Below are 24,093 nucleotides of genomic sequence, written 5' to 3' on the forward strand. Positions count from 1 at the left end.
TATTCTCTATTTTCGCATGATAGGTTTTCGGTTCGAATTATCCCGTAATCAGGAATGGGTGAATGGGCAGATGTATGCAGTCTGCTGTTATCTTAGAAGACACTAATGCATGAACACGCACTCCGTTTTTTCCGTCTTTTACATTAGTAAGGTCTAGGTAGATTTTTTTGCATACAAATTAGCAATCTTATAATTGAAATCTCTGCAGTTGAAGCTCCGACTCTACATGAACTTTTCAATTTTCTACCTAGCCAACTCATTCTGTCGAATTAATATAAATATAAAAGTAAAAAATAAAAATAAAAATAAAGAATAAAGAAATAATATATAATGCGTCTGTTGTGACATGTGTGATCTAATTTCATAAGAAGCTTAATCAGTCACGTGGTGCTGTGCGATACGCACCTGACATGATTACTATGAAACGCTTCTTATGAAGCGGGACTACAGGATAGTCTCATCAGATACCTGATGACATTTTACAAGACGCATATTATTACATGCTTCTATCCTACGTAGAGGCGGAGTTTGGAGATGCGGATGTGCTTACAACTTTTGGAAGTCTACATGCTTTTCTGGCAGAGCAATAGAAAACAGCTTTTCAGCTAATAAGTTGCTTCTTGTTTCTGACATTTGGAGATGAGCAGTGATCAATCTAAAACCTTTTCAACTTCAATAAAGTGATTGTATGAGCAATAGCAAGAACCATTAACTAAACAATAGTAGCCATTTGAGAGCTTCAATAGGTTCTTTCCAACTGAAATTTGTACAAAAAAGACCCCTTTTGAATTACACATGTGAAGTAGCAGACTCTAAAAAGCAATAATCTTCGACGGCACGAAGGTGCGACATTCGGAGACTCCGAAGAAACAGCATCCGAAGTATGAAAATATGATAATCACAATTACAACATGTGCCTCAAAAAAGAAAATATAAGCAACACAATACAAACTTATGATTCTACTTAAAATCTCTTAACTATGACTTATAAAAGCCTCTCTGGTGCTCTCCTCAATTCCACTGCTTACCAACAATACACAATGACAATATTTACAGTAGACAATAGGCCATGAATTGATTGCCTCAGACCGCCTGCATCTCCCGCTCCTTTTGCGATGCCGAACCGGCCGAAGGCGACAACATGCCCTTCTCGTTACTCGGCAAGTCGTCCGAATCCATCTCTTCGTGAACCATGCTCCTCATGAATGCTGTGAACTGTGGCCAGTGCTCAGGCGAGAAGAACTCCGCGCCCATCCGGTTGTAGGTGAAAGATTTCACTTTCGAGTTACCTGCAGAGATATTCGCTTTGATTTGGTCGAATCCCCCTGCGGGCGCCCTAACCAGCGACGAATTCTCCCCCAGTACCTTCACCCCGTGCTTCCCGCACGAACCGACTATCTCAGAGAGTAGAGATTCCGGGCTACATCGCAGCTCCCGCGGTTGCTCTCGATCTAAGAGGTCCATTCCGGGAATTACCATCGCACAAGAATTCCTCGCGAACATCTTCGCGACCGCGTCGTACCCATTGCGGCCGTCGGTGTTGTAGAACCCAGCTGTCAGCTCGGCTGGGTGCGACCGGGTGCCACGCCACCAGTGTAGCAGCGGCACTTTGCCAGATATTTCTACCGGCAGTTCACCGAAAATGTTAGATGCAATCGAAAGAATGCGATCCCCGTGGTTCACGAGCTGCTGCGAGTACCACGAGAGGAAGAAGTCGGCATATGGCGTCTCCCACGAGCCGCCGTGGTCTCTGAAGAAGTTGGCGGAATCCGGTGATTGGTTGTATCCGGGTGCGTCGTGGGGGCCCGAGAGGCCCCACAACGGCTGGCCCGATTGCTCAGCGTGCTGTTTTAGTTGCGCGAGCATGTACTTGTCGTAGCATTGGAATTCACCGACGCCGGTGAACTGGTGGCCTCCGGTCGCTGGCGGGAACGACGGGTACCGGAGCTCGCCGTTGGGCCCGAGGCTGACAGTAATGCCCTGAAGATCAATGGATACGAACATATGAGAACCAAGAACGACCCATTTCAGATGAAACACACTGTTATTCTACAACAAATAGCATTTCGGAAGCATGAATATCTTATTTGATATATTTCTTTTCTATTTACTCGAAGACTTTCTCAAATACAATTTTACCGTGTTTATATATACGATCGTTTAATCATCTTCTCTAAAACATGCTTAATCACTATAGAAGTTTACGTTCGTATAGGAACATGCAATAATCGGTAAATAAAGAATATGATTAGATATCTAAACTAACATAAAATATTCATCCTTCAAGTCATTTCCACGAAGTCACATTGTGTTATAGGTGAAATGCATTATACTAACAAGCAAGGATTGCCGACAACTTGCAAACAACTAAAGATATAATATAATCCTAAATAGTAATAGTGATATATGGCTAGGAGATTGATTCTAGTCCGTTTCAAGGACTCGTTTCATTATTTTTTTTAAATTATTTATTTCAAGTACGAGAAAAAAATATACTGAACAACGTATTCATGCATGCAAATAAACTTCCAGACATGTCATGAAACAACAAGGGAGAGCAGCAATACCGTAATGGTGGAGCCGAAGAAATCCGCAAAGGCCGACCGGAAGCTCCGGAAGAAGTCCTCAAAGGCCTCAACCGGCTTCCTGCCGCCGAGGACGGGCAATTCGTCGACCGCGAACGAGAGGTACTCTTCATGGTGCCGCCCGTATCGATCGGTGAAGAGAATATCGGGGTCGGCGGCGGCGGCGCGGGCGACCCACTCGGGGAGGGGGACTCCAGGGCGGCGGTGGGAGCCGTGGAGGCAAAGGGTGGCACGGACNTCTATTTACTCATAGATTTTGTCTACAATTTTACAGTGTGTGTATATATATATATATATATAATCATTTAATCATTTTCTCTAAAATATGCTTAATCACTCTAGAAGTTTACATTTGTATAGGAACATGCAATAATCGGTAAATAAAGAATATGATTAGATATCTAAACTAACATAAAATATTCATCCTTCAAGTCATTTCCACAAAGTGACATTGTGTTACAGGGGAAATGCATTATACTAACAAGCAAGGATCGCCGAGAACTTACAAACAACAAAAGATATAATATAATCCCAAATAGCAATAGTGATACATAGCTAGGAGATTGATTCTAGTCCGTTTCAAGGACTCGTTTCATTATTTTTTAAAAAATTATTTATTTCAAGTACGAGGAAAAGATATGCTGAACAACGTATTCATGCATGCAAACAAACTTCCAGACATGTCATGAAACAACAAGGGAGAGCAGCAATACCGTAATGGTGGAGCCGAAGAAATCCGCAAAGGCCGACCGGAAGCTTCGGAAGAAGTCCTCAAAGGCCTCCACCGGCCTCCTGCCGCCGAGGACGGGCAATTCGTCGACCGCGAACGAGAGGTACTCCTCATGGTGCCGCCCATATCGGTCGGTGAAGAGAATATCGGGGTCGGCGGCGGCAGCGCGGGCGACCCACTCGGGGAGGGGGACTCCAGGGCGGCGGTGGGAGCCGTGGAGGCAAAGGGTGGCACGGATGCGGAGTCCGGCAGCGCGGGCCATCTCGACGAGGGCCGCGTGGCTGGCCCAGTCGAATTGGGCCGGGTCAGAATCGGGCTGGGCCGCGGCCCAGAAGATGGGGAGCTCGACGCCGTAGGCGCCCAGAAGCTTCAGGGCCCGCAGGCCCGCCGCGATGGCCTTGGCGTGGTTCACGCCGCCGTGGGCCGATGCCACGTCCATGGGCAGGCCCACGAAGAGCTCAACCGGACCGGTCAGGGCCTAGAAAGAAAAAACCGAACCAAAATAAATAACCAGAATAGTGAGAGAAACTGTGGAAGATCGGGAAATAGGAAACCAAAGTTTATAGAAAGTGTATCTTGACTCTTTTTATTACACATAGAAATAAACATCATTTAATCAAATATCATCACAAAATAAAGAACAAAATTTTGGGTAAACTTCAATTTGCTCTTTTGTGGTATAGCGTATTTTCACTTTGCCTTATCGTGATTCAAAAAACTATACTTAATTATTCTGTGATTTAGCTTTTATTTCAACAAAAAACTATCGTCAAATAAAACAGTAAAGTAATTTTTTTTAAAAAAAACCACAATGACAATACAGATCCTCATAGTGAAATAAAAATAAATATATAGAATTATTAAGTGTAGCATTTTTAACTACGGGATGGTAAAGTAAAAAAATATGCTATATGACAAAATAATTAATTGTAACTTTTTAAACCATCATTTAAATTTAACATTCTCATATTATATAAATTACCATTCAACATTAAAAAGTATGATATCGGTTTGTAATATATCCTATCTTCTGACCATATACTATCTGCTGCGTTAGAATCAAACAATATTTGCCAAGTTTTTTCCACGGCAATTTTTATCAGACGCATAAAAAATAAATAATAAAAATTAGAGATCTGGTTACAAAAATTTATAGTTAGGAACTAGGTAAATAAATGTAAGGGACCAATTTTGTAATTACCTATACTCCATTAACATAATTGCTAACAAATTTCTTTTTTCTTTTTTGTCGGTAAAAGTGTATGGAGACCCCTCAACATTTCGACCCTATTTTTAAATCATTAATTTAATCACTCTATTAGTTATTAACCATTAACTAATTTAACTTGCTAGAAAATAATTAAAACTATTAAATTAGTGAAATTATCAATAGATTTGATAAAATTTCTAAATCATTTTAACTAAAATCATTCAGTTCCAAAAAAAACTTAAAAATTAAAAAGAGCCTCAATAAAATAATAGTTGAGAGCGCAATTTCAGAACGTAATTACAACAAACCGAGAATTAAAATTTATCCGAAATATCCAAATTTAAAGTTAATTATTTTTTTAAAAAAAAGAAGGCATATAGGGATTATTATTACCGAGTTCGTCTTACGCGGTGACTCGTTCGTCTCCTTCACCAACGCCGCACGGAAACCCCCGGCCCCGACTCGGATCGCCCGATTCCTCCGCATCGCCGCGTCGAACCCGACTCGCCAGATCCCCGACCCCACTCGGACCGATTCGCCGAACCCGAGTCTCCTCGCCGGAAACGCCCCGCCCTTCGCCGCCGCCGCCGCCGCCGCCTTTGGCCCCGTCAACACCGCCTCCATGGATCGATCGATCGATTCCGAAAAGGAAATCAAATGTGAGAGAGAGAGAGAGAGAGAGAGAGAGAGAGAGGGATTCGATTAGGGTTTTGATCGCTCTCGATCTGGGGATTTGGAGGGAGGAGAACGAGGGAGTCGATTAGGGTTTGATCGATTTCGAATTTGGGGATTTTTTGGTAATGGATGAATGGGGAGGAGGAAGAAGAGGGAGAGTGGGGATAAATAGCGGAGGGGCAACAAGGACAAAAATTGGGTAAAATTGAATGGAGACCCCTCAACTATGGGAAACTTTGAAAAAGGCCCCTCAAACTTTGTTTCAGACCCGCTTAATTTTTTTTGATTTTTAAAAATTAAATAATTTTAATCCAAAAGGGTAAAATATCACTAAATTTAATCAATTTAATTTACATTTAACAAATACAACCAAATTAAATTAATGACTAAATAATTCATACGGTCATTAAATTTTGTTCAAAAATAAAAGCAGAGGGGCTTATCTCAAAAGACATTATAGTTAAGGGGATTTCATGCAATTGTTATCGCCACATGGCACTCTTATCCACAGCTAAGAGTGTAAACGAGCCGAATACGAGCGAGCTGGGTCGTAAACGAGCTGAACACGAGCTAACTCGTTAATCGGCTTGTTTGAGCCGAACACAAGCTGACTCATGAGCTGACCAACGAATAATAAATTAAAAAGAATTAGATTAAATATATATAAAAAATAAATTTATAAAATTCTATCTATTAGACTTTGATCGCTTTACGTATAAATAAATTTTTTTATAATTAAACTCGTATTTATATTTTTATTTTATTAAAAATTAAATAATAAAAATATATATTATATAAAATTATTTATTTATATATAAAAATATAAATTAAATAAATTATATAAATATAAAATATATATATTCTGGTTGTTATCGAGCCTAACACGAGCAAGCTGATCCCAACTCGCGTTCGGCTCGTTTATTAAACAAGCTAAAAAATTCAGTTCGTGGTCGACTCGTTTACTAAACGAGTGATTCGATCTCGAACTCGTTTCGAGCGAAATATGAACTTGCTCGCGAACAGCGAGCTGAATTGCCACACATACTCACAGCCGCAAATAAATCGAACGGCTACTGGTTTAATTTAAATCCCAACCAGCTGTTTTCTTCTCGTCCACAAATGCTCGCCCTTCGACCTCCCACTCTAAACTAACGCCATGGCATTTTCGCGAAATTACGGTCCGTACCACGTAACCCGTGGAGGATAAGAAGGGACTTTTTGGTAATTTCGTGGTTATGAGGAGCGCGTCATTTGTATTTTGAGGATAAGAAGGGGCTTTTTGGTAATTTCGTAGTTACGAGGAGCACGTCATTTGTATTTTTTTACGGATAAAGAAATGGAGATTAGCTGAGCGCCGCGTGGCAGACGGTTCGGGTGGAGGAGGACGAAGATTCCGATCGGTTTTGGACGCACACGCGTGCCACGTGGCATACCGACACGTGTCCTGCACTTTATCCCCGGACTACGTGGCGAGGCACCGGCGCGTTTTATCGCTGTTGTGTGTTCGAGCCTCGTTGTGGATTGATCCTGGAGACAGGGGAACGTGATGCTGTGGTGTAGGTTTGCCACGTGGAGTAATATGATTGGTGGTGACGTCATCAGGAACTATTGGCGATTGGTACGCGAAGGTATGGCGTGTTGGGTTACAAAGTGGAAAAATTCTAGGAGGCAACGGGTATATTGGTGACGTTGCGTAACAAAATAATCAAATGTCTCCTTTCGGGAATATATGTTCTATCATGATTATAAAAATATATTTTTATTATATACTTTTATTTAAAAAGAAGAAATATGATTGACTTGTTATTGATGACATGGTGCAAATATGACTGTGTAGAATTCCTCAAAAGTGGGCCCGGTTAGTACACGTCAGATCAGATTATACTAAAAAGCTAAATTATTTGGGTTAAATTTCACCGTTAGTGCCCCAACTTTAATCTGTATTTTATTTTGGTGCTCGAAACATTCAAATTGGATTAGATCATATTTTAAATTAGGCCAAATTGCATAAAAAATTCACTAGTTTTGCGCTTTTGCAAAATTAAACCATCTTTTTCGATTTTGCAGATTCGGACCGAATTTTTAGTAAACTGAACAAAATACACTTATATATTTTTCTCTTTTCTTTTTTTTTTCTCACGTTCTTTTTTTTTTCCGCTGAAGAAGGCGACGGAGGCGAAGGCGGAAATGGCCACCATCGTCTCTGCACCTCACGCCCTCACCCCTACCCTCGCCAGTGCACCCCTCGCCTTACTCGCTTCCGATCCAGCCGAAGCCACGCTGCAATTTTTTTTTTTTTTCCTCTCCAACCCTCCTCCACTGCCTTCGCCTCCCTCCGCAATAATAACAAGGACGGTAACGTGTCCTCTTCCTTCGCCTTCGCCCTCCACCTTCATTGCAGCAAATTTTTTACCCGCCAAACAAACCCGCCGTCCCCACTACCGCTGTTGCGCGAGGAAGAGAAAGTGCTTCTCGGGGCTGAGAAGCTCGCCGGCCAGGGAAGGGGCACGCGGCCGGCCCACCCACTTATTCCAGAGGTCGGCGGCGAGCGCGGCCTCGACGGTGTCGGAGGCGAGAAAGGCCAGAAATGTATAGAAGAATTTTTGGATTAGCACTTTTCTTTGTTTAAAACAAAAAAAAACTAAAAGGCCAAAAATTAGAGAATAATAAAGAAAACCAGAGAAGAAGGAAGTGCAAAATGAATTTGCACTGTTAAAATTCAATTGTACTATTTTAAAAGAACGTTGCACTATTATGGACGTAAGTTGCATTCTTTTAAATCTAAACTGCACCCTTTAAGATAAAAGTTACACTTTTTAATCGAAAATTACACTCTTTGAGAGATATTTACACTGTTTCTACGCTTGTTACACTCTTTAAGAGAAGATATTTATATTTTTTTTTCCTCTTGTTGTACTATTTCTCATGTTAAAGATGCAGTTTACACATTAACATATCAAAGAAGAAATAATGCAATAAAAGAAAAAATAGTGCAACAAAAAAAAATAGTGTAAATATCTCCTCTTAAAAGTGCAACAAGAGGAGAAACAGTGTAAATATTTCTCAAAAAGTGCAACTTTCGTTTAAAGAGTGTAATTTTCATCTTAAAGGGCAGTTTACATTTAAAAAAGTGCAACTTACGTCCATAATAGTGCAACGTTCTTTTAACACAGTGCAATTTAATTTTAATAGTACTAATTCATTTTCTTCTTCATTCTTCTCTGGTTTTCTTTATTATTCTCTAGTTTTTGGCATTTTAGTTATTTTTTTTATTTTAAACAAACAAAAGTGCTAATCCAGAGATACTCCCGTGCATTGTTCGCCCTTCTAGCCTCCGACACCGTCGAGGCCGCGCTCGTTGCCGCCCTCTGGGGTAGGCGGGTGGGCCGCGTGCCCCTTCCCTCGCCGACGAGCTTCTCGGTCCGAGAAGTGCTTTCTCTTTATCGTCGACGGCGGTGGCAAGAACGTGAGTTCCCAGAAGTGGGTTTGGTAGGTGTAAAATCCGCTGCAATGGAGGTAGAGGGTGAAGGCGGAGGAAGAGGACGCGTTTCCATTCTCGTTATCGTCGCAGAGGGCCGCGGAGGCAGTGGAAAAGGGTCAGAAAAAAAGAGGATCGTAGAGCGAGCTCGGCGGGGTCAGAGACGAGTAGGGCGAGGGGTGCGCGGGCGAGGGTTAGGGGAGAGTGTAAGGAAGTGAATTCTCGAAATTCGAGAGTTGAACTTTACTCAGAATAGACTAATTGTCGAGTGGGTATGCTTCGGAAAGGCCGAAGAAGTCAAAAACTCAAAAAGTGCATTGCAACGGACCTCGAAGAGCAAACTGGTGAAAATCTGCACTTGGCAGATTTTTGCTCTCGGGGATCGGTCTCTGGTATGAGGGACTGGTTCCCGTAAGCATTGTGTGCGGCAGAAAATCTCTGCGCACAAGTATTGCTCTCGGGAACCGGTCCCTGGCGGGAGAGACCGGTCCCCGTACGCGCAGCTAGCGAAGAGAAGGAAAATTTGGCTAAGTTCTGAGAGTTCTGCTCTCGGGAATCGGTCCCTGGCTGGACAGACCGGTCCCCGTACGTGTAGGAAGCTGGGCACAACCCTCTGCCCGCATGGGAGGCTCTCGGGGACCGGTCCCTTTAGGGACAGACTGGTCCCTGAGCACGAAATTTGCCCAGTCTGGGCAATATGAGAGAAGCAAAGTTGAGGGGCTTGGATGCAATTGTTGCATTAGTGAGGGGTATAGAGAGGAGATCACTCTCTCTCCCTCTCATTTTCTCACCCAACCAAATATATCTGTCTCCCTCTCTCTCTCTAAGCTCTCTCTCCTTCTCTCTTGAAGTGAAGAAGGAAAAGAAGGAGAAGAAGGTGGAGAAGAAGGAGAAGTAAGCTTGGATAAGGGCTTTGGTCATCTCCCTTTTCCTCTCCTCACCATTGGAGCTAGCTTAGAGGTAAGCTTCCAAGCTCATTAATGGTAGAAAACTAGGGTTTGAATTTTTAGCTTTAGAAATGGTTTAATTAGGATTCTAGCATACTTAATAGTTGATTAATGCTAGAATCTAGAATTTTGTTGGAGAATATTATATAGATGCAAACCTAGGGCTCCAAATTGGGGCTTTGCTTATTAGTGAGGTTTGATTGCGATTGATGGCATCTAAACCTAATTGTTAGGTGTCTAAACGCGTTGGCGAAGACGGATTGAGCATTCGTCGAGCTGGTGAAAAGTTATCGGCAAAACAAGACCGATTGGACTTCGTTTTCACCTAAGAGGTCGACGCGACGTTGAAGCAAGTGCCGAATAGCGTTCTTAGAGCCTTGACATCGTGGAAATGTGGGTGGTGTCATCCCGAAGCAACTGGGTTCCTCTCCATATCTTAGTATATCATGATCTCGCATCTCTTGCATGTTGCATTGTAGGGTTGCATTGTTTTCCATTCCTTATGCTTTGTAATTGATACTAGTGTAGTTACCCCGCGCGATGCGGCGGATAAATATTGTTGTAGTAAAATTTTTTCTTCGTCAAGACTTGAAGATATATAATGATTAAAAAAAAAATCTAAAAATACCTCATAAGTTTGCGAAAAAAAAAAGCAACACATCCTATCAGTGCATAAATTCCTAAATAAAGAGGGCTTAAAGCAATTTAATCAGCTTACGTACAATAGGCAAAAAGGAAGAAGCATTTGAAACTTAAAACCAACCAATATAACTGCAATGATACATAGACAAATCAAAACGTTCCTACTCAATATATATATATATATATATATATATATATATATATATATATATATATATATATATATATATATATAGCATGTGGTCTAGGCTCAATGATAAATAAAAAAATTACCATTTTACAGCATAAAAAGTTCAGATTCAGTAAACTACGGATGAACAGAAATAACAGAAACATAGCCGAATTAGCAAAGGAAGGTTTTAGCTTTGACCGATAAATTGATTGGTTGAAAATTTGTTCGAACCGAAGTAATGATAGACTAATACGATAATTTGATATTAATTGAATGTATAATCAGCTTAAAAAGTCAGATTACTATGACAACTTGAACAAAATTCAACCTTGACATCATCAGATTGGCACCGACCAATAAAAATGCATTGATACATAGATAAATCAAAAAGTTCCAAATGAAGTATTTTAAAATGGCAAAGGTATGACAGCTAAAAAATGTTAAAGTGCAGAGATATAAAAGCAAATTCTATTGTATTAGTAAGATACACACTTCAAGAATGTCTGAGAGATCCAAAATTGGACTATTAACAAAACACCTTGAGAGAATGAGATCTACATGATCAAGTTCCACAGAGAAGCTCTTTTTACAGTTTCAAGTGAGCGGTTTGAAAGCATTATGATTAGCAGCATTAAGATGTTAAAAAAAAAGAAAAATGTTGTGACCTCTTCAACTATAGGCTATTTTTATAATTGTGAGGAGCATCAAAAAAGGGATCTTTTTTCACCTCCAAAACATTCGGTTTCGTTATAAAGAGGAACCACGATCGTGACGACGCAATCGGCGAGCATGGTAATGATGAACCAGGCGTTCGCAAGCATGAAGGCATATGGGTTAATCAACAAATATTATATTATCAAAGCACTCTAAATCGATGTTTATACTTAGATGGTGTTTTGATTTAATTGTGTGCAGGTTATATTGGTCAAGCATAATCCGATTATTCGATTAGCAGACTTAGTTAACAAAAGTTATACATAAAACCAAAGAGATATATAATCATTAAGATCAACTAAAATAGTTACCTTTATTCCATTAGCATGCCACCTTCTAAGAGCCTCAGGAACATCATCATAAACAACCCCCTGCAGTTTCTTGTTCTAAAATCTTGTCCTCTATATATGGCCCTGCATGTCAGCATGAAAATAAGACATCTCTAACAGCTGTCAGCTATGTTCTACTGAGACCAAGTTACATTTGCTACTACCTGCAGTTGTTTAAGTGATGTGATTTTTCGATCTGCTTTGATCATGGCTTCGACATTAGCGACTAAGGAATTGATCACTTCCTCTTTTCCAGCATCATCGGGTGGAATTGGAACTGCCCCCGAAACCCCTCGCTTCAAGTCGTCCTCAACCTGTCGAAAATCAGGCCATAAACACAAAAAATGATGAAAAGTAAGGAGATTATTTATCAATTTATGAGCTCCTATTGATTCTCCAACATGGAGTTGATATGTCAGAATCTAAATACTCAACAGAGAATTAAGAATTCGCAGCATTTGACACAAAAATCATAGCTCACAACTTCGATTCAGAAAAAACATGAAGCACAATCAGGTCGTAAACACAAAAAATGATGAAAAGTAAGGAGATTACTTATCAATTTATGCGCTCCAATCGATTCTGCAACATGGACCTGATATTAGAAATAATACGTAATTATATCAAAATTGATGATGAAACAAATTCGCAAACTTGCATAATTTGGCTAGTTCAAACTATTGATGGTCATTAAAAAAAATTTAAAAACGAAACTCTTAAGGGTGATGAGAGAAACTAAAATGATAAATTATTAAATAGGGATATATACAATCCAAGGACAAAAACTTGCTGAAAGTTGCAAAACCAACAGAAGTTGGGTTCATTGCAAGAATGTTGAGTAAAGTAACATGTTTGTAGAGTTATACATGACCAAAATAAATCAAATAGGATTAGTATTATTTGTTGCAAAGATAATATAAAAGAAATTCAATACATATATACAATTTATTTTGCAAACAAATCATATGCGAAAGCATTGTGATATATAGCATGCGGTCCAGGGCCAATGATAAATCAAAAAATTACCACTCCACAGCACTAAAAAATTCAGATTTAGCAAACTGTGGATGAACATGAAAAAACAAATAGAAATATACAGCTAATCCGCACGCCTATATAGCTTCTTACCATTATGCATCGTGTACAGTTCTTCTCTAGTTAGGAATTGTATAGTTGGTCCAAAGTAATTATATGTTATAAATATATTTTAACTGTTTTGTAAAAATAAGAGTTTAAAAACCAGTATATAGTGCAAAAATGAATTAAAAATTCAATCACCATTTGAGCACCTTGCAGGGTGTCCTGACGAAGAAGAGCATATTAAAAAACAAAACAAAACAAAACAAAACCTAACCTTTTTAGAAATTAAATACACACAAAACTCTGAAAATTCATATATATATTCAACTATATGCCATTTTTATAATTGTGAGGAGCAACAAAAAAGGGATTTTGATAAAATTGTTTAAATTCTACAACCGAATAGCAAAAGAGGAACATCAAAAGAGGGAGCTTTTTCCTTTTCTCACCTCGGAACCGCTCGGCCTCTTGATTGTAATCGAGAAGCTTCTGCTCGATTCGCTTCCCGGAGGTGAAATCGAAGCCCGCGGAGGTGAAATCGAAGGCCGCGGAGGTCTCGCTACCAAATCTGAGATGGAAAAAATCAGAAAGAGAGAAATTGGGTTTTTTTTTTTGCAAATAAAATTTTTACAGAGGCATACTATATAGGCAACAGTAAGGGACCACGGAGGATGAATCCGAGCAATTTTCGCGACCGAAGGGAATGAATAAGCCGAAACGAAGCGCCGCCAACAGGAACGACGCGACCGGAAGAAGGGACGACCATGAACTCGGCCCAACACTCCATCCAGAGAGGGAATAGGAGTCGGAGCGGCATCTAGGGGGCGAACGAAACGAAGCGTCGCCAAAGGGAACGGACGCGACGCCAAGAAGTCCAGCCATGAACCCAGCCCAACAATCCGTCCAGAGAGGGAACATGAGTCGGAGCGGCACCTAGAGGAGCGAGCGAAGGAGCCGAGGGTGGAAGACGAAGCAAGGAATATTAAATGGGCACTAATTACATAATAGAGTGCCTTAAGATGACAGGTAGGGTCCACAGAAAATTAGATTAAGCTAATGTTGCCACGTGGACAAAAGGAAACGGGGATTCATTAGAGTTTATAGATTATAGTGTGAGTTCAATGCTTGGTATTATGGATAGATAAGAATTGGGTCATGACATTGAATCCTATAGTGCCGAGGAAATGAGATGGACTCGATGGTTCCTAGTGACATAATGAGTGGCATGTGGTTGACAAATGAACAGAACGAGTGGCATGTAACTTAGTGTAAAGTGATAAAAGAGGTTTGTGAACTTAGGGATAGATGGACTCCCTAGTGATGACTCGTTGAACAAGAATATATGTAGTTAAACACTTACACATGGACATTGAGATAGGTGGATTCCCGAGTGATTTCTAGCCCTAATTGATAGGGTATCCTCGAATTGAGAGGATGGATCAAGTTCACAGTCTGTTTATACTTGTAGTGGTCGCGCCACACAAGTCGTCGTGCACTCCAAACTATGGTACGAGAGGGGCAGAGTTAATGTCACGCAGACAGTCCTGGGTTTGAGAGCGAGGTGAGTCTCCTTACCATACGGGATGGCGAGGTGAGTCGAGGGTGAACCCAAGGGATCGCCAAAGATTGGACAAACAAGAGAATATCACTGTTATTGAACATTTGCCGATCGGACATTGTAGTAGACATAGTGGCATGTTAGTAAACCATTTACTATATGATGCATGCATACATTACACATGATTTGGGCATAGTAGCATAGTTTTCTTACTATGTCATTTACAGTTTTCGTATCTATCTATCTATCTATCTGCTTTTGCCCACTCGGACCTAGTGGGGAGATCGGTGGAGTCTGCGGCCGAACCCACTTGGAACTATGGACAATAGTTCTCACCCCACTTTATTGCAGGGCCTAGTTCGAGCGCGCCGTGCGAGAACCGCGGCAAGGGTATAGCGCCCGAGCAGTAGTACATAGTAGCTTTCCTTTTTGCATTAGCATTACCCTATGTATTGAGAGACTCATGTAGGTGGGGATTGGAGAGCTATTGATGTATTTTGGGATAATCTAGTAAACCATGTATCCATTTTAGAAAAGATGTAAATATAAATTGAGGTAAATGAATGCATTGTGATGTAATAGCTAGTAGATCTCTCTTTCGTTCACTTGTATGCACATGTGACTCTTGCTCTTAGTTGTTGGCACTTGTGGTGCTCTTCGTTGATTGTGTATGTATATAATTTCTATTCCTGGGCAAATTCTTGTATACGATCTGATTGTTTAGCCTTGGGCGGACAGAGGAGGTGCTGTCCTTTCGGCGTCTGTTCGACGCCCCCGAACCGGACCAAATTGGTAGCAGTCTCGGGGCGTGACAGAGGGTGAGGGCGTGAGGTGCAGAGACGATGGGGGCCGTTTCCGCCTTCGCCTCCGTCGCCTTCTTCGGCGAGAAAAAAAAAATGAACGGGAGGAAAAAAAAAAAAAAAGAGAGAAAAATGTATAAGGTTATTTTGGTCAGTTTACTAAAAATCTGGTCCGAATTTGTAAAATCAAAAAAGGTGGCCCACTTTTGCAAAAGTGCAAAACTAATAAATTTTTTATACAAATTGGCCTTTAAATTATTAATAAAAATTTACTAGTGAAAATATATAAAATTTGTCTGTATTATGATTTGTTTTGATCCGACCTGTTTAATTATAAGATTTTTTTTCAGCTTATTTGATTCCAATCATTTGGTGACTTTATTATTACAAAATTTACACATGATGCTTGTTTTGATGGAACTATAGCCATATAAATCCCATCCATTAAAAAAATGTATATTTAAATTCGGGCCGGTTAATTTTTATTTTATTTTTTGCCTTCTTTTATTGCTCCATTTATGAAGGGTCGAGATAAAAGCAAAATTTTGATGAATCGGATCGATCAAATGAAAAAAATAGTCCCTCCTCTTCCACTCTATTTTCTTAACAAATCGTGGAAAATTCAAGACGGGATTTTTTGAAAAAATTTTAGCTTTTGCTTACTGCCAATTCGAGGCGAATCAGGATGAGAGTTCCATCAGCCCGAATTCATTTGCCTCCCTCGCTTTGTTAATTTGAATGTCGAATTCATTTGCCTCCCTCGCTTTGTTAATTTGAATGTAATTACAAATGTCGTAGTTGGAAATATATGCGGCTAAAAATACAGAAAATACTATAAATAATTTTATTTTCGTCCTCAAATTTTGGTTGTATGTAATTCTAAAAGAACCATAATTGTAATATCACTAAGTAGAATGTTCGATTTAATTTATTTAGATCCGACTATGACAATTGAAACTGTATACAGAGACTTGATTACACTAATTAAAATTGTGTCAAAATTGACAGCTAGATAGAGTAACTTTTCAACAAGACATAAGCTTAACTATATTGGGAGTAATTTTATGATTCTACTTAAAATCTCTTAACTATGACTTAAAAAGAGCCTCTCTGGTGCTCTTCTCAATTCCACTGCTTACCAACAATTCACAATGACAATATTTACAGTAGACAAAAGGCCATGTATTGATTGCCTCAGACCGCCTGCATCTCCCGCTCCTTTTGCGATGCCGAACCGGCCGAAGGCGACAACATGCCCTTCTCGTTACTCGGCAAGTCGTCCGAATCCATCTCTTCGTGAACCATGCTCCTCATGAATGCTGTGAACTGTGGCCAGTGCTCCGGCGAGAAGAACTCCGCGCCCATCCGGTTGTAGGTGAAAGATTTCACTTTCGAGTTACCTGCAGAGATATTCGCTTTGATTTGGTCGAATCCCCCTGCGGGCGCCCTAACCAGCGACGAATTCTCCCCCAGTACCTTCACCCCGTGCTTCCCGCACGAACCGACTATCTCAGAGAGTAGAGATTCCGGGCTACATTGCAGCTCCCGCGGTTGCTCTCGATCTAAGAGGTCCATTCCGGGAATTACCATCGCACACGAATTCCTCGCGAACATCTTCGCGACCGCATCGTACCCATTGCGGCCGTCGGTGTTGTAGAACCCAGCTGTCAGCTCGGCTGGGTGCGACCGGGTGCCACGCCACCAGTGCAGCAGCGGCACTTTGCCAGATATTTCTACCGGCAGTTCACCGAAAATGTTAGATGCAATCGAAAGAATACGATCCCCGTGGTTCACGAGCTGCTGCGAGTACCATGAGAGGAAGAAGTTGGCGTATGGCGTCTCCCACGAGCCGCCGTGGTCTCTGAAGAAGTTGGTGGAATCCGGTGATTGGTTGTATCCGGGTGCGTCGTGGGGGCCCGAGAGGCCCCACAACGGCTGGCCCGATTGCTCGGCGTGCTGTTTTAGTTGCGCGAGCATGTACTTGTCGTAGCATTGGAATTCACCGACGCCGGTGAACTGGTGGCCTCCGGTCGCTGGCGGGAACGACGGGTACCGGAGCTCGCCGTTGGGCCCGAGGCTGACAGTAATGCCCTGAAGATCAACGGATACAAACATATGAGAACGAAGAACGACCCATTTCAGATGAAACACACTGTTATTCTACAACAACTAGCATTTCGGAAGCATGAATATCTTATTTGATATATTTCTTTTGTATATACTCGCAGATTTTGTCTACAATTTTACGGTGTATATATATACAATCGTTTAATCATTTTCTCTAAAATATGCTTAACCACTCTAGAAGTTTACGTTCGTATAGGAACATGCAATAATCAGTAAATAAAGAATATGATTAGATATCTAAACTAACATAAAATATTCATCCTTCAAGACATTGTGTTACAGGTGAAATGCATTATACAAACAAGCAAGGATCGCCGAGAACTTACAAACAACTAAAGATACAATATAATCCTAAATAGTAACAGTGATATATGGCTAGGTGATTGATTCTAGTCCGTTTCAAGGACTCGTTTCATTATTTTTTTAAAATTATTTATTTCAAGTACGACGAAAAGAAATGCTGAACAACGTATTCATGCATGCAAATAAACTTCCAAACATGTCATGAAACAACAAGGGAGAGAGCAGCAATACCGTAATGGTGGAGCCGAAGAAATCCGCAAAGGCTGACCGGAAGCTCCGGAAGAAGTCCTCAAAGGCCTCAACCGGCTTCCTGCCGCCGAGGACGGGCAATTCGTCGACCGCGAACGATAGGTACTCCTCATGGTGCCGCCCGTACCGGTCGGTGAAGAGAATATCGGGGTCTGCGGTGGCGGCGCGGGCCACCCACTCGGGGAGGGGGACTCCAGGGCGGCGGTGGGAGCCGTGGAGGCAGAGGGTGGCACGGACGCGGAGCCCGGCAGCGCGGGCCATCTCGACGACGGCCGCATGGCTGGCCCAGTCGAATTGGGCCTGGTCAGAACCGGGCTGGGCCACGGCCCAGAAGATGGGGAGCTCGACGCCGCAGGCGCCCAGAAGCTTCAGGGCCCGCAGGCCCGCTGCGATGGCCTTGGCGTGGTTCACGCCGCCGCGGGCCAACGCCACGTCCATGGGCAGGCCCACGAACAGCTCAACCGGACCGGTCTGAGCCTAGAAAGAAAAAACCGAACCGAAATAAATAACCAGAATAGCGAGAGAAAATCGGGAAATAGGAAACCAAAGTTCACAGAAAGTGTATCTTGACTCTTTTTATTACACATAGAAATAAACATCATTTAATCAAATATCATCACAAAATAAAGAATAAAATTTTGGGTAAATTTCAATTTGCCTCTTTGTGGTGTAGCGCATTTTCACTTTCTCTTCTCGTGATTCAAAAAATCCAAAAAGCTAAACTTAATTATTATGTGATTTAGCTTTTATTTCAACACAACTATCATCAAATAGAACAGTAAAGTAAATTTTTTAAAAAAAACCACAAAGCGAAACTCTGTTTAACAATATAGATCCTTATAGTGAAATAAAAATAAAGATATAGATTTATTAAGTGTAGCTTGTTTAACTACAGGATGGTAAAGTACAAAAATATGCTATATGACAAAATAATTAATTGTAACTTTTTAAACCATCATTTAAATTTAACATTCTCATATTATATAAATTACCATTCAACATTAAAAAGTATGATCGGTTTGTAATATATCCTATCTTCTGACCATATACTATCTGCTGCGTTAGAATCAAACAATATTTGCCAAGTTTTTTGCACGGCAATTTTTATCAGACGCATAAAAAATAAATAATAAAAATTAGAGATCTGGTTACAAAAATTTATAGTTAGGAACTAGGTAAATGTAAGGGACCAATTTTGTAATTACCTATACACCATTAACATAATTGCTAACAAATTTCTTTTTTCTTTTTTGTCGGTAAAAGTGTATGGAGACCCCTCAACATTTCGACCCTATTTTTAAATTATTAATTTAATCACTCTATTAGTTATTAACCATTAACTAATTTAACTTGCTAGAAAATAATTAGTGAAATTATCAATAGATTTGATAAAATTTCTAAATCATTTTAACTAAAATCATTCATTTCCAAAAAAAACTTAAAAATTAAAAAGAGCCTCAATAAAATAATAGTTGAGAGCGCAATTTCAGAACGTAATTACAACAAACCGAGAATTAAAATTTATCCGAAAAATCCAATTTTAAAATTAATTTTTTGTTTAAAAAAAAGAAGGCATATAGGGATTATTATTACCGAGTTCGTCTTACGCGGCGACTCGTTCGTCTTCTTCACCAACTCCGCACGGAAACCCCCGGTCCCGACTCGGATCGCCCGATTCCTCCGCATCGCCGCGTCGAACCCGACTCGCCCGATCCCCGACCCGACTCGGACCGATTCGCCGAACCCGAGTCTCCTCGCCGGAAACGCCCCGCCCTTCGCCGCCGCCGCCACCTTTGGCCCTGTCAACACCGCCTCCATGGATCGATCGATCGATTCCGAAAAGGAAATCAAATGGAAGAGAGAGAGAGAGAGAGAGAGAGAGAGAGAGAGAGAGAGAGAGGGGGATTCGATTAGGGTTTTGATCGCTCTCGATCTGGGGATTTGGAGGGAGGAGAACGAGGGAGTCGATTAGGGTTTGATCGATTTCGAATTTGGGGATTTTTTTGGTAATGGATGAATGGGGAGGAAGAAGAGGGATGGTGGGTATAAATAGAGGAGGGGCAAAAAGGACAAAAAAAATTGGGTAAAAATGAATGGAGCCCCCTCAACTATAGGCAATTGTGAAAAGACACCACAAATTCTGTTTCAGGCCCGCTTAATTTTTTAGATTTCTAAAAATTAAATAATTTTAGCCCAAAAGGTTAAAACATCACTAAATTTAATCAATTTAATTTACATTTAACAAATATAACCGAATTAAATTAATGACTAATAATTCATACAGTCATTAAATTTTGTTCAAAAAATAAAAGCAGAGGGGCTTATCTCAAAGAACATTATAGTTAAGGGGATTTCATGCAATTGTTATCGCCACGTGGCACTCTTATCCACATCCGCAAATAAATCGAACGGTAACTGGTTGTTTTCTTGGTCTACAAATGCTCGCCCTTCGACCTCCCACAGTCCCACTCCAAACTAATGCCACGGTTCGTGCCACGTAAACGGTCGAGGATAAGAAGGGGCTTTTTGGTAATTTCGTAGTTACGGGGAGCACTTTTTTTTTTTAGGGATAACGAAACGGGGATTAGCTCAGCGCGACATGGCAGGCGTTTCGGGTGGAGGAGTACGAAGATTCCCATAAGTTTTGGACCCACACGCGCCACGTGGCAACCGACACGTCTCCTGCACTTTATCCACGGACTACGTGGTAGGGATGTGAGTGGCTACGAATACCTAAAGTTTTATCCGATTTTAATAAAACGGATATATTCAATGCAAAATAAATACGAATTCAGGTATGAATATACAAAATAAAAATACTACCAATATGAATTCGGATATAAATTTTGACTGTACCCGATCCGAACTCGAATCCGAACTCAAATCCAATCTGAACCCGAATTTATTTTGTATTATATATAATATTTATATATAAAATTTAATATTATATTTGAATTTGTATTTTAAAATTTTAGATTTAATATAATATATTTTGAAACATTAAATAAAAAAATAATTATTTCAGATTCAAATTTTCGGATTCAGGTTCGGATTTCGAATTTTTAGCCGGGTTCGAGTCTCGGGTTTGGAGTCTGGTTCGGATTCGGGTTTTTGAAAATCCGCTCCGAATTCGACCTGTTGACATCTCTACTACGTGGCGAGGTACCGGGCCGTTCTATCGCTGTTGTGTGCTCGAGCGCTGTTGTGGATCGTCCCTGGAGACAGGGGAACGTGACGCTGTGGTGTAGGTTTGCCACGTGGAGTAATATAGTGACGTCATCAGGAACTATTGGCGATTGGTACGCGAAGGTATAGCGTGTTGGGGTTTCAAAGTGGGCCCGGTTAGTACACGTCAGATCAGATTATACTAAAAAACTAAATTATTTAGGTTAAATTTCACCATTAGTGCCCCAACTTTAATCCGTATTTTATTTTGGTGCTCAAAACATTCAAATTGGATAGATCATATTTTAAATTATTAATAAATATTCACTAGTGAAAATATATAATTTTTTTTCTGTATTATGATTCGTTCTTATCCGACTATTTAATTTTTAAGAATATTAATTTTGATTTTTTTTTCAGTTTGTACGATTCAAATCATTTGATAATTTTATTATTATAAAATTTACACATGACGCAAATTTTGACATAACTATAGCCATATAAATCACATTCATTAAAAAAATGTATATTTTAATTCAGGGCCAGTTAATTTTTATTTTATTTTTTGCCATCTTTTATTGCTCCTTTATGATGGGTCGAGATAAAAGCATATTTTTGACGAATCGGATCGATCAAAGGAAGAAAATGATCTCTCATCTCCCGGTCTATTTCCTTAACAAATTGTGGAAAATTCAAGACGGAATTTTTTATTTTTATTTTTAGCTTTCGCTGACTGTCAATTCGAGGCAAATCAGAATGAGAGTTCCATCAATCCGAATTCATTTGCATCCCTCGCTTTGTTGATTTGAATGTAATTATAAATGTAGTAGTTAAAGATATATGCAGTTAAAAATACAAATATACTATAAATAATTTTATTTTCGTCCTCAAATTTTGGTTGTATGTAGTTCTCAAAGCACCATAATTGTAATATCACTAAGTAGAATGTTTGATTTAATTTATTCAGATCCGACTATGATAATTGAAACTGTATAAAAAGACTTAATTACACTAATTAGAATTGTGTCAAAATTGGGAGCCAGATAAAGTAACTTTTAAACAAAGACATAAGCTTATCTAACTAATCATTTCTGTATAGAAAATATTATTTCTTTCTATATTGGGAGTAATTTTATCACTTTATGCATAAAATGATAAAAATCATAAATATAGTTCATAACTATATGTAACATTTGGGTCCTTTGGGGACCGTTGATTAATACCCCCGAGCTGTGGGAATAAGAGTTTATCTTATTTATTCAAATGTTATGAAAAAAAATTTTTTAATTTCGATATAATCCATTTAGAGAGAGAACTAATAGTTCAATGACAGTTTCTCAATCCGAATCTGTAAAATAAAAAATCTTTAAATCTTTAAAATGTTAAAGATCGAAAAAAGGTATAATATTTAGGAGGAATTCAGTTGGAAAAAATTTCAATTCTTTTGGGTGGAATTACTAGTTGTTTACCTATAATTATAAAATGTTATTAATTAATGTATTATATATTAATTTATTTACTAATTAACTAGCTAATTAATTAATCACTTAATTTAATAAATTAATAAGTATTTAGTTAACTATTTGAGCAATTAATTTATTATATATAATTAATTAGCTAATTAAAAAATTAACTATTTGATGAGCTTGTTCACTAACTAATGTTCATATTAGTTAACCACTTAATATTGTAACTAATCTAGTTAATATTAACTAAGTATGCTAACTAATTAATTAATTTGTTAACTAATAAGCTAGCTTATTTTATAGTTAATTGATTGATGCGTTTCTTTATTATCTTATACAGTACTTATGGTTAATTAATTCTTTACGAATTTCAATTATTCCAGCCTAGCTATCCAAAAGCTATTTCATATATTCTTAGGAATAATGTAACTTGTAAGCATTACGTTCATGCATTACTTCCATACCAAGGTTAGCACGATTGGAGATATCAGCCCAAGTGTTTTTTTTTCGCTTCGTTTATTTCATTTAGAAATAAACTTAGCTAGAAATGTGAATCAATTATGTTTCGAACATGGGACCTCGGATACCAACCACCAAGCCTTTTGCCACTTGCTCTAGGGACAGTCAGTAATATCAGCCCAAGTGTTGATAACAGATCCTGAATATCAACTAATAAGTTGAAATCGAAACAATCTAGGTTGAAAAACATAGTACTAATACCTAAAACAATGAACCAGAAACCTACTACAGGCCAAGCAGCCAAGAAGAAGCGTGAAGAACAAGAATTGTTGAAACTGGCATATTAGAAGATTAATCAGGCAAAATAACCATGAGCAATCTATAAGCTTAGTAGACTTATTTTCAGTAGTTTTCTTAATCAAACTAGAGGTTACCAAGGAACCATGCATAGCACTGAATAGGGAGCCGCCGAATACACCAGCTACACCTAACATGAGAAATAGATGCGTATGGATATTGTGTTTTACTTGGAATACAATCATAAAGTTGAAAGTACTAGAGATTCCTAAAGGCATACCATGAGAGAAACTTTCTTGGCCAATAGCGCAGATCAAGAAAAGGAGTTGAATATGCAACAGCAATCCAAGAATGCATACCCAGACAAAAACTAAGTTCCTATTCACGACGCGTGTGACAACAAGCTACACTAAGCAAAAAGTGTAGAACAATTAGCTTATAAGGACTGCCATTGTGTAACTACTCATCAACAGATACTGCTGGCCAGATGTTGTAAAATCAGCCAAACATAATACTTAGCTAGTTCGTGCATATCTTTTCTCAAAAAAAAAAAAAAAAAGCTAGTTCGTGCATATCCTTAAAATTATATCAGTACCATGAATAAAAAATAATTATTTATTTTCGAACCAAACGATACCATAGTGGGGAGGGGTGAAGTGATTTTCGGCCATAAATCCTACTTTTTTTTTGTTTGGTTTAAAACTCAATTTTTTTCAAATACTGTAAACTAATTTCGGCCCACCTGAGGAATGAAAAAAAATAATAAAATATTTATGATAGAAAGTTTTAGCTTTTACATCATTCATTTCCTGCGAAACAAATAATAACACCGAAGGAATTTTAACTCCACAACTACAAAAAAAAACAACAACAAAAAATAATTTTCATATGAACTCTAGTTCACGCGAAAGTTTGCTTCAGTCTAAAGTTTACTTTTGGTAAAACAAATAGGCCTTAGGTGTCGTTTGGTTTGATATAATTATAAATATAGTATATTCGAAAATACATACAGTTGGAAATGCAGCAATCATAATTACATGCATTTTATTTTGTTATATGTAGTAGAAAATGCTGGTATAAATATTTTATTTGGTTGCATGAGGTTGA

General features: G+C 39.2%; 2 protein-coding genes and 1 pseudogene across 4 annotated transcripts; all 3 read right to left on the minus strand.

Annotated features, from left to right (window-relative positions):
• On the minus strand, nt 709-19,627 carry LOC109723945 (inactive beta-amylase 9-like). 3 transcript variants are annotated; one of them, XM_020252479.1, is made up of 5 exons: nt 19,497-19,627; nt 4,919-5,205; nt 3,554-3,793; nt 2,568-2,822; nt 709-1,980 (listed from the first exon to the last, which is right to left on the minus strand). In XM_020252479.1, the coding sequence occupies exons 2-5, from the start codon at nt 5,147-5,149 to the stop codon at nt 1,084-1,086; spliced, it is 1,623 nt and encodes a 540-aa protein (XP_020108068.1). In that variant the 5' UTR covers nt 5,150-5,205; nt 19,497-19,627; the 3' UTR covers nt 709-1,083. The 3 variants fall into 3 exon arrangements, with proteins under 3 accessions (XP_020108068.1, XP_020108067.1, XP_020108069.1); XM_020252478.1 differs by having other exon boundaries at nt 4,919-5,204; nt 19,429-19,627; XM_020252480.1 differs by lacking the exons at nt 2,568-2,822; nt 19,497-19,627 and having other exon boundaries at nt 3,299-3,793; nt 4,919-5,358.
• Nucleotides 10,894-23,481, minus strand: LOC109723776 (annotated as a pseudogene).
• LOC109723946 (inactive beta-amylase 9-like) lies at nt 15,876-19,448 on the minus strand. Its single transcript, XM_020252481.1, has 3 exons — nt 19,193-19,448; nt 17,582-18,076; nt 15,876-17,011 (listed from the first exon to the last, which is right to left on the minus strand). The coding sequence occupies exons 1-3, from the start codon at nt 19,415-19,417 to the stop codon at nt 16,115-16,117; spliced, it is 1,617 nt and encodes a 538-aa protein (XP_020108070.1). The 5' UTR covers nt 19,418-19,448; the 3' UTR covers nt 15,876-16,114.

This window comes from Ananas comosus, linkage group 18 (genome assembly GCF_001540865.1).
Source record: "Ananas comosus cultivar F153 linkage group 18, ASM154086v1, whole genome shotgun sequence".
Taxonomy (NCBI): Eukaryota; Viridiplantae; Streptophyta; class Magnoliopsida; order Poales; family Bromeliaceae; genus Ananas; species Ananas comosus.